Here is a 14,052-nt window from a genome sequence, read left to right as displayed (position 1 = left end):
TTTAATATGTAAATAAACTCGAGGGGTTTATTGTTTATATTAATTTTTTTATATTTTTCTCTGTTGTAAATTTACGATAAATAGACCGTTTTACGGCAGTTGATATTTTTTGGTGTAAACAATGGCGGATGCCATGCTCTCGAAAACTGATTCAAAATCCTTGAAGAAAGGTTCAAGTGCTTCAAATGAGGCAAAAGGTAAAAATCCTAAAAGAAAATCATCCGGTGATGATTCTCGTTCAAAGAATGACGATACAAATAGTTGTAGTAGTGGTGCAAAAATTGTCAGCTCCGGCGAGGCCGGAACTGTTGCTTCAAGACTTAAAGGTCTGAGTCAAAATACTGGCGAAGCTAGTAAAGAGCCCACTTTAGCTGAGGTTTTTTCAGTTCTGAAGAACATGCAACAGGAACAGAGTTCCCAAAAAACTGATTTTGTGTCTCTCAAGTCGATGGTCGACGAATTGTATTACGTTGAGCCTGAGGGTTACGATGAAAGCCAGGGTGCAGACCCTGAGGTTTATGATGAAAATAATAATGACAATAATGATCATGTTGGTGATACTGAGGTTGCAGAACCTCCAGCTAAAAAACAAAAAACTGTTGACAAAGAGGGTGACAATGTTTTTAAAGCTGCTGCTCAAGCTTATAGGTCAAAAGATAATGTTGATACAAGTGTAGATGACACTTTAGCTGACACGGTTAATGAATTTTTCCGTGAGGGAATATCTGATGAAAAATACAATGAACTGATGAAATCAGTAGCTAGACCAGAGAATTGTGTTTCTCTTACAAGGACTAGAGTAAATCAGCTCATTTGGGATTTACTCTCTCCTCAAACTAGATCTTTTGATTCGGTCATACAACAACATCAAGAGACTGTTGTTAAAGCATCATGTAACATTACAAAATTATTAAATATGTTGTGCAAACTAAAATCTGAATTGGGTGACGACTGTCAACAAGAAATGCAGTCTTGCATAGATTTGGGGATTGATTCCATAGCTTTACTGTCACAATATAACAAGATGACTAATATAAAAAGAAAGGAATATCAAAGATTTGATTTAAGTCCTGAATATCATCATTTAAGTTCACCCTCAATTCCTTTCACTGACATGCTTTATGGTGACAATGTCCATCAAAAGTCGAAAGAAATTCAAGACATGAACAGACTTGGTCGAAATTTAAATAATAATAATAATGCAAGAGGTAGAGGAAATGGTTTTTCTCGAGGAGGTAGTTTTGGTAGAGGACGAGGTTTTGGTAGAGGCCATGCAGGGTCTCGTCGTGGTGGATACAGAGGTGGTCGAGGCCGTGGTTACGGCGGTAGAGGCCAGTATTCAAATGATCAAGGTGGTTCAAAAAACTTGAGAGGTGTTCCAAGTTTCCTGAGGAAGTAAATTATGCTAAACAGGTAAGTTTAGCGGGTGTCTCTGATATTAAACCTTTTACAGCAGGTAGATTGAAAAATTATGTTGAAAACTGGCAAAAAATTACTTCTGATAAATTTATTTTGGATACAGTTGAACACTGTCACCTTGAATTTATTGATAATTCAATACCCACTCAAAGTCTCACACCATATCAAAGAATTTTTGATAAAGGCCAGGAAAAGATTATAAATGACGAAATAGAAAATTTGAAAAAATTAGGTGTAATAGTGGAAGTTAAATTTGATACAGATCAATATATATCTCCAATTTTTACAGTTCCAAAGAAAAATACAAATGAGCATAGAGTGATTCTTAATTTAAAAGAATTGAATAAATTTATTATTCCCCATCATTTCAAGATGGACACTTTTGAAATGGCTTTAAAATTGGTGAAACCAAATTGTTTTTTAAGTTCAATTGATTTGCGTCATGCATATTATTCTGTTCCTATAGCAGAGGAACATCAGAAACTATTACGTTTTATATGGAAAAACACTATTTTTCAATATACCTGTTTACCAAATGGTTTGCTATCAGCACCTAGAATCTTTACAAAGTTAATGAAGCCTGTTTTTGCAACTTTACGGCAATTTGGTTATATGAATGTAGCTTATATTGATGACTCTCTTTTGCTTGGAGATACTGAAGATGAGTGCATAGAAAATGTACAAAATACTAATGATTTAATGGAGTGGCTTGGTTTTATAATTCATGAAAGAAAATCTGTGTTCAAGCCTGCTAAACAAATTGTCTTTTTAGGCAATATTATTGATTCTGTATCTATGACAGTTGTGTTGCCAAAAGAAAAAGTAGAAAAAATTGTATTAGAATGTCAGAATCTGATCAAGAAAAACGTAGCTAGTATACGGTTAGTTGCCCATGTTATAGGCTTGCTAATATCCACTCTTTCAGCTGTGGATTTTGGTCATTTATATTACAGAAATTTAGAAATTGAAAAGATGCAGGCTTTAAAATTTTCATTTGGGAATTTTGATCAAAATATGACTATAACATTTGCCATGAAAGCAGATTTAAAATGGTGGGTTGAAAACTTACATTGTCAGAAAAGAGTCATTAATAGGAAAAATCCAGATTTTTCTATGACAACTGATGCCTCATTAAAAGGCTGGGGTGCTTTATTTAAAGACCAAAAAACTCAAGGAAGATGGAATGATGTTGTGCAAACTTATCACATAAATGTTCTGGAATTGTTAGCCATTTCTTATACTCTGAAGGCTTTTTGTAAAAATTATTCAGATATACATGTGAAGATTTTTTGTGACAATTCTAGTGCAATTGCTTATGTTAACAATATGGGTGGTATAAAATCCAAGCAAATGAATGAAATAACCAAACTTTTGTGGGTTTGGTGTATTGAAAGAAATATATGGATTTCAGTAGAACATATTCCTGGTAAATATAACGCTGCAGATGTTGAATCAAGAAAAATTGACGATCATTTAGAGTGGATGCTTGATAAGCAAGTTTTCCATAAATTAGTGGAGATTTGGGGTACTCCAGACCATGATTTATTTGCCTCTAGATTAAATTGTCAAGTTAAGAGTTTCTCGTCGTGGAAACCTGACCCTGAGGCAGTATTTGTAAATGCTTTTAGTATTTTATGGTCTGATGAGGTATTTTATTATCTTTTTCCCCCTTTTTCTCTAATTAGTAGATGTCTACAGAAAGTTCAGAAAGACAGTGCAGAGGTTCTGATGATTGTACCATTATGGCCGACTCAGGCATGGTATCCAGTTTTACTAGAAATGTTGATAGACTTTCCAAAAATGTTGCCTCGAAAGAAAAGACTTCTGTCCATTCCAGGAACGGAAAAGATTCATCCTCTTCACAATCAGTTAAAGTTTCTTGCTTGTCGGTTATCAGGAAAAATTTGGAAAACCAAGGCATTTCAGACAAGGCTTCCAAAATCATTTTGGCGTCTTGGCGAGACAGTACGAAAAAGCAATACTCAACTTATGTCAAGCAATGGTTCCGTTTCTGTAGTAAAAGGAAAATTGATCCACTTCAACCAGCTTTAAATGAAGTCTTAGATTTTTTAACAGTGCTTTTTGATAAAGGATTAAGTTATAGTACGATAAATTGTGCAAGATCTGCATTGTCAGCCTTAGGAATAATGTTTAATGGAGTGACAGTTGGCTCTAAAGCTACAATCATCAGATTTTTAAAAGGTGTTTATAATTTGCGACCTTCAGAACCTAGATATAGTGAAACTTGGGACGTATCTAAAGTTTTTATTTTTTTACGGAAGTTATCTCCCGTAAAGTATATTTCGTTGAAAGTTTTAACATTGAAGTTAGTAATGTTAATTGTTTTATCCACGGCTTGTAGGACACAGTCGTTGTTTTTGCTATGTTTAGACAATTTAGTTAAAGGAAAGGATAGTTATACTTTGTTTTATTCAGGTTTATTAAAACAGAATAGACCTGGGTTTAATGTACATTTTGTTGAACTTTTTGCTTATCCTCCAGATAGGAGATTGTGTGTTTTTACTGTTTTAAAAGAATATTTGATGAGAACAGCTCAAGCTCGTGGTAATAGTCAGAAACTTTTTATAAGTTATGTGAAACCGTTTAAAGCCGTTTCAAGAGAAACAATTAGCAGATGGATCAAAACTGTGATGTCAAAATCAGGAATTAATTTAAAATCTTATTCTTCACATAGCGCTAGATCAGCAGTTGTTTCTAAGGCTTTCCATAATCTGATTCCTGTGGAATGTATTTTACGAAGAGCTGGTTGGACCAGTGAAAAGACTTTTGCTAAATTCTACAAGAAGCCGATCGAGTCAGATGAACAACGTTTTCAGAGAGCTGTTCTGAGTACATAGAACTTTATTTGTAAATGAACTTTGTATATAGGGATATATTTGTTTTTTTTTTTGAGGTTTTTAATATAACTTTTTGACTTATCTCAGGGCTTGTGCTCTTTGAAGTCTCATCTGGTCCCGGAAACGGGATGACGTAGTTAAATTCCAAAACTAAACGAGACTTACCTTGGTAAAAGTTGAATTTCAGTTGGAATTTAACGTAGTCATCTTTAGTTGTAGGGATCAGATGCCCTCCCGATATCCCTCCCTCTTTTTTTGTGATGTTGTACTTAGTACTTTTGTATGCACAAACCCTTCGACTTTGAAGACTGAAGCTACACATGCGCACGAACATCTCATCTGATCCCTACAACTAAAGATGACTACGTTAAATTCCAACTGAACTTCAACTTTTACCAAGGTAAGTCTTGTTTAGTTTTGGAATTACAAGAGGGAGGGGTAAGGATTTCATAGCAAAAAATTCTCTTCATTTTGGCATTATTGGCAGAACTAACAAAAGAAAGCATTATTACATAGCCGTTGGCTTTTGTTCAATTATTGAGATTTTCCCTTTCTATGAGTGATTGGTTCTGAGATGTGATATACATGGGTAATTTATAAGTATTACTATAATAGCAGGCAAATATATCCCAGGAAACAAAGCTATGAAAGTGATAATTTTATGATTAAAGTTTCAAGATTATTTTACAATTTTGAATGTCAGACTATTTCTGTATTATTACTTTAAATGACTTTGACCTTCCTTTATAGGGAAAAGAGTGATTTATGCAGAGGACGTAAGATATTAGAAGATCTGGTAGAGAGGAATTCTGTTCCAGTATTTACTGATATAGATACAGCTTTGAAATGTACAGAAATTGTCCTGAATCAGGTAAAATTCATAAATTTTTTAACAATTCAGGATTTTTTTTGAAATTTTTAATGAATGTTATATATATATATCTTTATATCTTATGACCAGTTTTATAGTTAACTTTATTTTCTGAGTACATACTTTAAGAAAATATGATCTGAGCATTATACAAAAAAAGAAGACATACTATATGGTATACTGTTGTCCATCAGTCTGTCCTTCCTTCCTCAACATGTCAGACATTAACTCATAAACTCTTTACCCAAATTGTATATAACTTTGGTGAATTGTGTATATCTTTTGACATGAGCTCCCTTATGTTTTCATAAATTTTAGATTTTACATTTCTGATAAATGGGGTTTTATTCATTAAAAAAGTTTTTTTAAGTTTCCTACATTGATCTTTTGATGTCGTCCCTTAAACTTTGGTGCCTAGTGGCTAAATATATCTTTTAAAATAACCTCCCTATTGTTTTTCATAAATTTCTGATATAAAATTGAGAACTTATTTAACTTCATTCTTAGAAACCATGACAGGTGACTCAAGGCGAAGCTGTTTTATATTATAATAAATCCATAAAGATATTTTCTCAAATTTTATTATAATGGACAATTGAACTGCTTCATTTTTAACAGTCATAAAATTGGAAAATCAGTGTCTGTTGTAAACTTTTCAATATATAAGACACAACTTTCAGACTGGCTTTTCATATTGAAGGAATAGATATTAAATGTATTTTAAATTTGTTGTTAGCTAAATAAATGTGTTTTATTTTGCAGGGTCTGCGAGTTCAAGACTTAGACTTGCAGCATGGTGCTCAGCCTGTTATTCATGGACATATTCCTGTTGGAGAAACACTATTGTAAGATATTATAGCTTAAATTTGAAAATATTTTTGTTTTATAAAGAAATACTAATTAGCTACTAGTGTAGAACCCTCAGGTGGATATATGCTTTGAATATTTCTAAAAAAAATAATCTGCAGCTTCATTATTTTTTGTAGGATTTCAAGTTTCTTATTTTTCAAGGGTTATAGATTAACCAAGAATTCAAAATGTACAACAAAATACAAATTATTTTTTATGATCATCTGCCGATTTTGCCAAAGCATGATATTCAGTTTATGAGTAAATATGATTGTTTTTCAGACAAATGAGAGAAGCCTTTAACTCAATGGACAGTGCTAGTTTTACTACAGTAGATGATCAGCAATTGACTCCTCAAGAAGTAAGTATGATTCAGATTAGTATTAATTGTGACCTTGACAATTAGGAATGGATACATTTTTATCGATTCCATATAAATAACTGTTTCAATATAAGATTTTTTGTGCAAAGGAGTAGAGGCAATAAGGCCCTAATTTGGCCCCAAAATTACTGAAACTTGACTAAGGTACAAGGTATAATTTTTGTCGTCCAGAGACATTTGGTTTTCGCCCTATAACTTTACTATAAGTAAATTGAAATCTATCAAATTTAAACACAAGGTTTATGACCAAAAAATTAAGGTTGGGATTGATTTTGGGAGTTTTGGTCCCACCAGTTTAGGGATAAGGGTCCAAAAAAGGCCCAAATAAGCATTTTTCTTGGTTTTTGCACAATAACTTAAGTATATGTAAACAGAAATCTATGAAATTTTAACATAAGGTTTATGACCACAAAAGAAAGGTTGGGATTGATTGTGGGAGTTGAGGTCCCAACAGTTTAGGGATGAGGGGACAAAAAAGGTCCCAAATAAGCATTTTTCTTGTTTTTTGCACAATAACTTAGGATAAGTAAATAGATATCTATGAAATTTTAACACAAGGTTTATGACCACAAAAGGAAGATTGGGAATGATTGTGGGAGTTGAGGTCCCAACAGTTTAGGGATGAGGGGACAAAAAAGGTCCCAAATAAGCATTTTTCTTGTTTTTTGCACAATAACTTAGGATAAGTAAATAGAAATCTATGAAATTTTAACACAAGGTTTATGACCACAAAAGGAAGATTGGGAATGATTTTGGGGGTATTGGTCCCAACAGTATTAGGAATTAAGGGCCAAAAGGGTCCAAATTTAAACTTTGTTTGATTTCATCAAAAAATGAATTATTGGGGTTCTTTGACATGCCAAATCTAACTGTGTATTTAAATTCTTAACTTTCGGTCCTGTTTACAAATATTTCCTTATTTTAACAGGTCCAAAGGGTCCAAAATTAAACTTTAATAGTTGATTTTAACAAAAATTGAATTCTTGGGTTTCTTTGATATACTTAATCTAAACATGTATTTAGATTTTTGATTATGGGCCTAGTTTTCAAGTTGTTCCAAATTGGGGTCCAAAAATAAACTTTGTTTGATTTTAACAAAAATTGAATATATGGGGTTCTTCAATATGTTGAATCTAACAATGTATTTAGATTTTTAATATTTGGGCCCGGATATCAAATTGAGGTCTAAAGGGTCTAAAATTGAACATTATTTGATTTCATCAAAAATTGAAAACTTGGGATTCTATGCTATGCTGAATCTAACCATGTATTTAGATTTTGGATATTTGACCATAATAGGTAAATGAACAATTTGGAATTTTTATTAGTTAAAGTTCTTTGACAACATTCAGAAATCATGTTGTGTCAACTATTTAATCACAATCCAAATTCAGAGCTGTATCAAGCTTAAAGGTTATTGCCCCAACTGTTTAGGGTTCAACCTCTGTGGTCATATAAAGCTGCGCCCTGCGGAGCATCTGGTTCATCAAATTTTAATTTATTTAAGTATATTTTAGATTGAAAAAGTATGTGCGCACACAAGAAACAACTTTATATTTGTTGAGATTTTGTCAATAGTTTTAATAAAGCTTCTGTTATTAAAATTATTTTGTTGTTTCTCGGCTGGCAAGATGTTTCCACAATGGAAATACAGATAGAAAACTGCATGAATTATGTATTTTTCATCGTTTTTGTGAAAACTGTACATATTATGACGTAATTGTGACGTCATCACATAAAAATCTTAATGTTTTTCATTTATATTTCTTGACCCTATGCATTTCTAAATAGTATGTGCCTATTTGAAAAAGTTTTTTTTTTGTGGGCCAAAAATAGGCCTTAATACTCCTTTACATTATGGTCATAGTGCTGCATTTTTATGCTTTATCTTTGGATCTTGTCAGATTTGTAAAATTAATCAACAAAAAAAGAAGGGAAGGGGAATAAAAATAAGATGACTTAATGTATTTCAGTTAAAAATAATGTATCACACATACACATTTTATCTTTTTCTTTTGCAGTTGAAGCTAGCATATAAAAGCTGTACTGGAAAAGATCTGGATAGTAAATGGTTAAAGAAAAAAGACAAACATTCTAAATATTATTTTGAGGAATTCTGTTGTATAATGGTAGAAAGCCAAGTGCAGGTATATAATAAGAAATGAGTAATTGGGTGCATGCCAGAAACAGCAACACACTATAAAACACCAATAAAATGTCTGCTAAAGATGGATTTTTTTACCCAAATGATTAACCCATAGAAAAGAGGGGATTCTATTTCTCCATTGTTGTCTGTCTAATGAAAAAGAAGGGAATTTATTATTAAGTGACCACTAATAGCTCATTTCACATTGACAATACATGAGAAAAGTAGTTATGAGTTTTATAAAAATAAAGGAGGTAAGCCATTGATAAATTTGACTTTTTCTGTGTGATTCTCTGTTACGCTGATGCTTTTTTTATATTACAGCCAGGTACTGTACAGAAAAAGATAACAAGTTTTATATCCACTATATTTGGCAGTAAGTCCAACATATATTTTGAATACACATAGTCTTAATGTTTGTTTGTATACATGTAAATTTATTTTGTAGTAATTCAAGACAATGACTTAGTTAATGGAAGCATAAAAATAATAAAGTATTGTTTTTATTTTTTAATATAAATTAATCCAACAATATAAAGGTAAAGTTTATGTCTTAAGTTGAACTGCATTACTCATAAAGATCTGAAGTTCATAGTATAATTTACCATTTAGGAAGTGCAGATTTCTTGAGTTAAATGGTTTTAATTTGTAAAATGTAAATAATTAAGATGCATTAAAAATTTCCTGAAATATATTCATTACTGTGTATTGCCCTACTTCCACCTATAATGGTTTACTTTTTTGCAAATGACTTGGATGCAGAGTTATCTTGTTGGCACTCATACCACATCTTCTTATATCTATCTATTGCTGTATATTGTTTCTTATATTTTGACAGAATTTTCTGGCCATTCAAGCTATTCCATGCCTTGTCATTCAGAGAAAGACTTCAGGGATGTATATTTAGGGGGCAGCTGTGGGGACTCCAACTGGAGAGATAAGATTGCTATACCAATTCTCAGGTAAGGCCTTAATAAAAAAATATTCTAGATTCTCACTACGAGATCTAGAACACCTGCAAAAAAAAATCAGTTTACATTCAATATTTCAGGCAAGCAATTTGTACCCAAAAGATTAAAAACAAAAACAAAACATAAAACAGCAAGTCAGAGAATTTGAAAAGAAAAATGACTGACGGTAGACCATGTGTAGTTTTGAATAGTGTCAAAAGATACCAAGGAGAAATGGTAAGTCACAAGTAAAGGAAGGATAGACAACACATCAGTAAAATGAAGAAGATAAAAAGATGGAGAGCAGTGAATTTGTGAATAAGATTTACATTGTAATTTTGTATGTATGAAACTGCATCTCATATTTGTAGTAGGTTTATTTGTATCATGTTATAAGTTAACTTAAGTTGCTTAATCATCTTGGCTTGGATTTTTGAAAATCTGATGACCTAAATCCCAAGAAGCTCTTCAGATGTATCTGTCTTATAAAGTGCTATTTTCATTATTAACTTTTATGGTATTTTTTGTTGATTTTTTTAGGTTTACAAAATGTAATTCATTAATAGATATGTTTTTCTTTTTTTCTTTCTAGGAAAAATGGTATATCCTATGTCAACCCCTTTATATCAGGGTACAACCAAAAACTGATACCAATACAAGTGCAAGCTAGAGAGAAATGTAGACTGTTACTTTATGTTATAACAGATAGGACCAGGTCACTATCGTCAATGATAGAGGTTTGTAAATATGGGAATGCTATGCCAGACTCGCCTGACTCGTACATTTGAACAACCGGACAAGTAATTATTTTTGTCTTGGTTGCCAGTGGACAAGTAAAAAAATATACAAGACAAAGTTCAAATCCAACAAAAACATAACATTAATTTCAAAACGTATAAAGATGTTTAATTTATGTAAAAGAAACCAATGTTCAGCAAGTTAAAACATCAATGTTCATGACGATAAAAATTACATGATACTGGAAATAGATCGATTACCAAAATAAATAAAAATAAGTATGCGAACCTGAGTCGCGTATCATTGCATTGGCTATGTCTGTTGACCCGGTATCGTCGATTAGGTTTTATCCATCATTTACCGGAAGTGTCATTTCTTTAAATTTTGTATCTAGATTCAGATTGATAAATATTTTATAAAAAGCTGGGCAAGCAAGACAAAAAGAGTCATGAGTCGAGTAAAAAACCATAAATGCAAATGGAGGACACAGAGTATTTAAAACATTTTGTATCGCATTGTCTGAATTTCATTGGAACTTAGATAAAATTGTCAGTACTCCTTTGGATGGATCTTTTAGAGAGTTGATTTATTTTTAGTAAAACAAAAAAATGAAGACTTGGTTACAATCATTCTTTTATCAACTGGTGACCATAGATCACGTGAAGCAATTAGCTGTTTTGTTTCTATAAAAGCCTGCATTTAAATCTTTTCACACATTTTTCCAGAGTAGCTATGACCTTATGTTTCATTTCTTTTATGTTTTTGTATGTTTGTCTTTGTCAGGCTGGTTACTATGTTGGATTAGGATGTAAAGTTATACTATGTATACAGCAGATGAAAGAGGGAGCAATGATAGGAGGAGAAAAGGTATGGTATAGTGTGAAATAGCTATATACATGTAGTTAATAGTTTAAGTCATTGACCCATCAGTGTTTGTGCTTAATCAGTTTTATTTTGTAAGACAAGACAAGACAATTTATTACAACTTAGACACACATATAGTGCTACAAGAGGATAACCATTATACATTAACATTTGCATAATTATACATTTGCAAGCAAGACACACAATTAATAAATTTAGTGATATTAACATTAGAATTGAAATATACCATAACTGGTTGATTTGTTTGTAATATTCTTAATTGTATTCAGATTAATAAGCATTAGCGTATATCATTTTCACATTGATTGCTTGGCCACCACAATTTTCACTAGACCCTACAAATAAAAGGAGGTATTCCTTCTATGTGCAAAAACATGTTACATTTTAAAGGTTATTTTTGCTATGCTCATAACCCAAAACAGTCATCAGAACCTATAAAAAGTTATCATGGATTTTTGTCGATAGAAAGAAAAACATGCTCTGTCTATGATTGCATCAGTTACTATAATACCTTGTGTATATAAAAGAGAAGATGTAGTATGATTGCAATGAGACAACTCTACATAAGAGACCAAATGACACAGAAATTAACAACTATAGGTCACTGTATGGCCTTCAACAATGAGTAAAGCCCATACTGCATAGTCAGCTATAAAATACCCTATTTCATTTTCAGATTTCTGAATGTGGAGTGAAAGACTACGCCCGGGGACGCGCGTACTTAGCAGATTTAGCCAACAGAGAAGGAGTACATATATTTGAAGACATTTTAGAAACTGTAATGTATTGTGTAAGTTATCTTCAAGAAATTCCTGTAGATACGGGATATTGAAACTACTTTATTGGTTCCATAGGACTGTACAATTATCTGCTTGAGCAGGTCAGGATCATCAGGACCCAATTAAACACATGGTTGTTGTGTTCTATAACTAGCCAATTGCAATGACTTTCTCCAAGTATGCGCCATATGTGGGGATAAAATAAAATTCAGGAGTTGTTATAATCAGGTTGCATTTATCGACGGTAACAATGTATAATTCAGGAATTATCAGCTTTAAAAAAAGATGTCTCTGAAAAAGCCAAGCTAGCATAACTGAAGTCAGGGTTCTATTTGTATCCATTATGTAATATCATTGAATGATTATTTAAGCAGTTTTGTTGCATTATTAGGCATTGAGGTTATACGAATGTTGGCTGACTTAAATCAAAATTCAGTGATTGTGTTCATATTTATGTCTTATGTGTTTAAGGGCTGTTCCAGAAAATACTATGTCCCCCCCAGGGAAGGCAATTTTTTCTTTATGTGGGTGGTTGTATTTGAAATACCAAAATGCAAAGGGAGTGCTGTTCTAATTTAATTTTATTTCTGTGGGTGGTGGGGGTTAAAAAAAAAGTGCCCTCCCTGGGGGGGACATAATATTTTCTGGAACAGCCCTAAGATTAATGTGCATAATTTTATTGATACATTTCTATGTCAGTAAAAATGTTATACCGGTAATTATAACAGTGTCCTAGACAGCAGCTTCCCTCTTCCTTTTCTGAGCTGCCTTCTGCATACAATTCTCTCCATTATGTATTTTTGTTCTCTGAGGAATAATAAAAACCTATCAATACAAAAATATCATTAAAACTTCTGGAAAAAACTTTAAACAATAAAAGATACCATAAATCAAAGAAAAAGACATAAATTTATTTCATTTTTCATATCTTTTTAAAGTAAATAGACAACTTGTCCCTTTTTTCTACATAATAAAATGCCTGTACCATGTCAGGAATATATATCCATTTGTTTGATGTGTTTGAGCTTTTGATTATGCCATTTGATTAGGGACTTTCCGACTCTCCGTTTTGAATTTTCCACGGAGTTCAGTATTCTTATGATTTAACTTTTTGAAGTTTCTTACATGCCCTTCATCCAAAACTGTATCCCTCTGACCTGAAATCCATGCTATCATAACCCACTCTATGAGTGGGAGCTACATTGTATTCACCTTGTCCATCCATTTTTTCTTCTCTCTCTCCATTAGTCCAACAAATGTATCTATTACACTTTTCTCAGGAACTACTGATCAGGAGGACTTCATTGTAAGACAACAATTTAAAACTGACGATTTATAACATGGGCTCTTTTTGGATCTTTTTCTTTTTGGATCCTTTGAACACCTACCTCCTATTTAGTTTGCCAATACTGTAGATATTACTTGGATTCTGTGGGTAACGGTAAATCATGAATTTACAGTTTAATGAAGCACAAATAATCTATGAGGTTGTCAGCAGACTTTGACAAATAATGGAATCAAATATCCATGAAAATATAACTTTTCCTGGCCCATTGGTCTAAAGCAAAATAAAAAAATTCACAGTACCTTTCGGACTACTAGTACTAGTGGGTGTTTGCTTAACACAACAGGTGTGTTTTTTCAGTCTCAGTTCTAAGACCAGTTGATTTTGTAAACCGTTATTACATAGCTTTATCAGGAAGTTTTAAAATAATTTCTAAAAAGTTTACAATAATTTTTTCCCTGTTAAAATTGGATCAAACATCTTTTCCCATTTCGGAGTAAGACAACTTTTCCATCTCTAACATGCCTAAAAGCTTGTCAGTCTGGTAGCATAATTTAATACATAAAATGGTCTATTGTGTGATGGTAATGAGTACAGGTACATCAGTTTTTTACCAATGTATAGTGTGGTTATTATCCACATGGTTTTTAAAACATGTACAAAAAAAATAACATTGATTGTAGAAGTCTACCATTTGTTCATTCTTTGTAGTATATTCTAACGTCTTTCTGTCCCTCTTTTGTATACACAACTGATAACATTATGATGCTATTGTGCACCTATTTTGTTTTTTTATCAGAATAATTTTTACAATTTTCTTTAGCAAATTATATATACATATCATTACACATTTATGTCCCTTTTTACCTCCCAAACCATATATCAGGAAT

General features: G+C 32.2%; 2 protein-coding genes across 4 annotated transcripts in view; both read left to right on the top strand.

Annotated features, from left to right (window-relative positions):
• The window catches only part of LOC134707627 (uncharacterized), a 30,774-nt gene extending 18,432 nt beyond the window's left edge, over positions 1-12,342 (top strand). For both annotated transcript variants that reach the window (XM_063567574.1, XM_063567575.1), the window contains 9 exons: positions 5,028-5,148; positions 5,911-5,993; positions 6,280-6,358; positions 8,401-8,526; positions 8,850-8,901; positions 9,364-9,487; positions 10,068-10,212; positions 10,997-11,080; positions 11,775-12,342. In XM_063567574.1, coding sequence (XP_063423644.1) covers positions 5,028-5,148; positions 5,911-5,993; positions 6,280-6,358; positions 8,401-8,526; positions 8,850-8,901; positions 9,364-9,487; positions 10,068-10,212; positions 10,997-11,080; positions 11,775-11,930 — 970 coding nt within the window. In that variant the 3' untranslated portion in view covers positions 11,931-12,342. The remainder of the gene's footprint in view (positions 1-5,027; positions 5,149-5,910; positions 5,994-6,279; positions 6,359-8,400; positions 8,527-8,849; positions 8,902-9,363; positions 9,488-10,067; positions 10,213-10,996; positions 11,081-11,774) is intronic.
• LOC134707629 (uncharacterized) lies at positions 7-3,227 on the top strand. 2 transcript variants are annotated; one of them, XM_063567577.1, is made up of 2 exons: positions 7-1,413; positions 3,108-3,227. In XM_063567577.1, the coding sequence occupies exon 1, from the start codon at positions 122-124 to the stop codon at positions 1,397-1,399; it is 1,278 nt and encodes a 425-aa protein (XP_063423647.1). In that variant the 5' UTR covers positions 7-121; the 3' UTR covers positions 1,400-1,413; positions 3,108-3,227. The 2 variants fall into 2 exon arrangements, with proteins under 2 accessions (XP_063423647.1, XP_063423646.1); XM_063567576.1 differs by having other exon boundaries at positions 3,105-3,225.
• Positions 12,343-14,052: the final 1,710 nt, after the last annotated feature.

Source organism: Mytilus trossulus, chromosome 2, assembly GCF_036588685.1.
Source record: "Mytilus trossulus isolate FHL-02 chromosome 2, PNRI_Mtr1.1.1.hap1, whole genome shotgun sequence".
Taxonomy (NCBI): domain Eukaryota; kingdom Metazoa; phylum Mollusca; class Bivalvia; order Mytilida; family Mytilidae; genus Mytilus; species Mytilus trossulus.
Note: the sequence above shows the minus strand (reverse complement) of the source record. Positions and strands in the feature narration are given on the sequence as shown.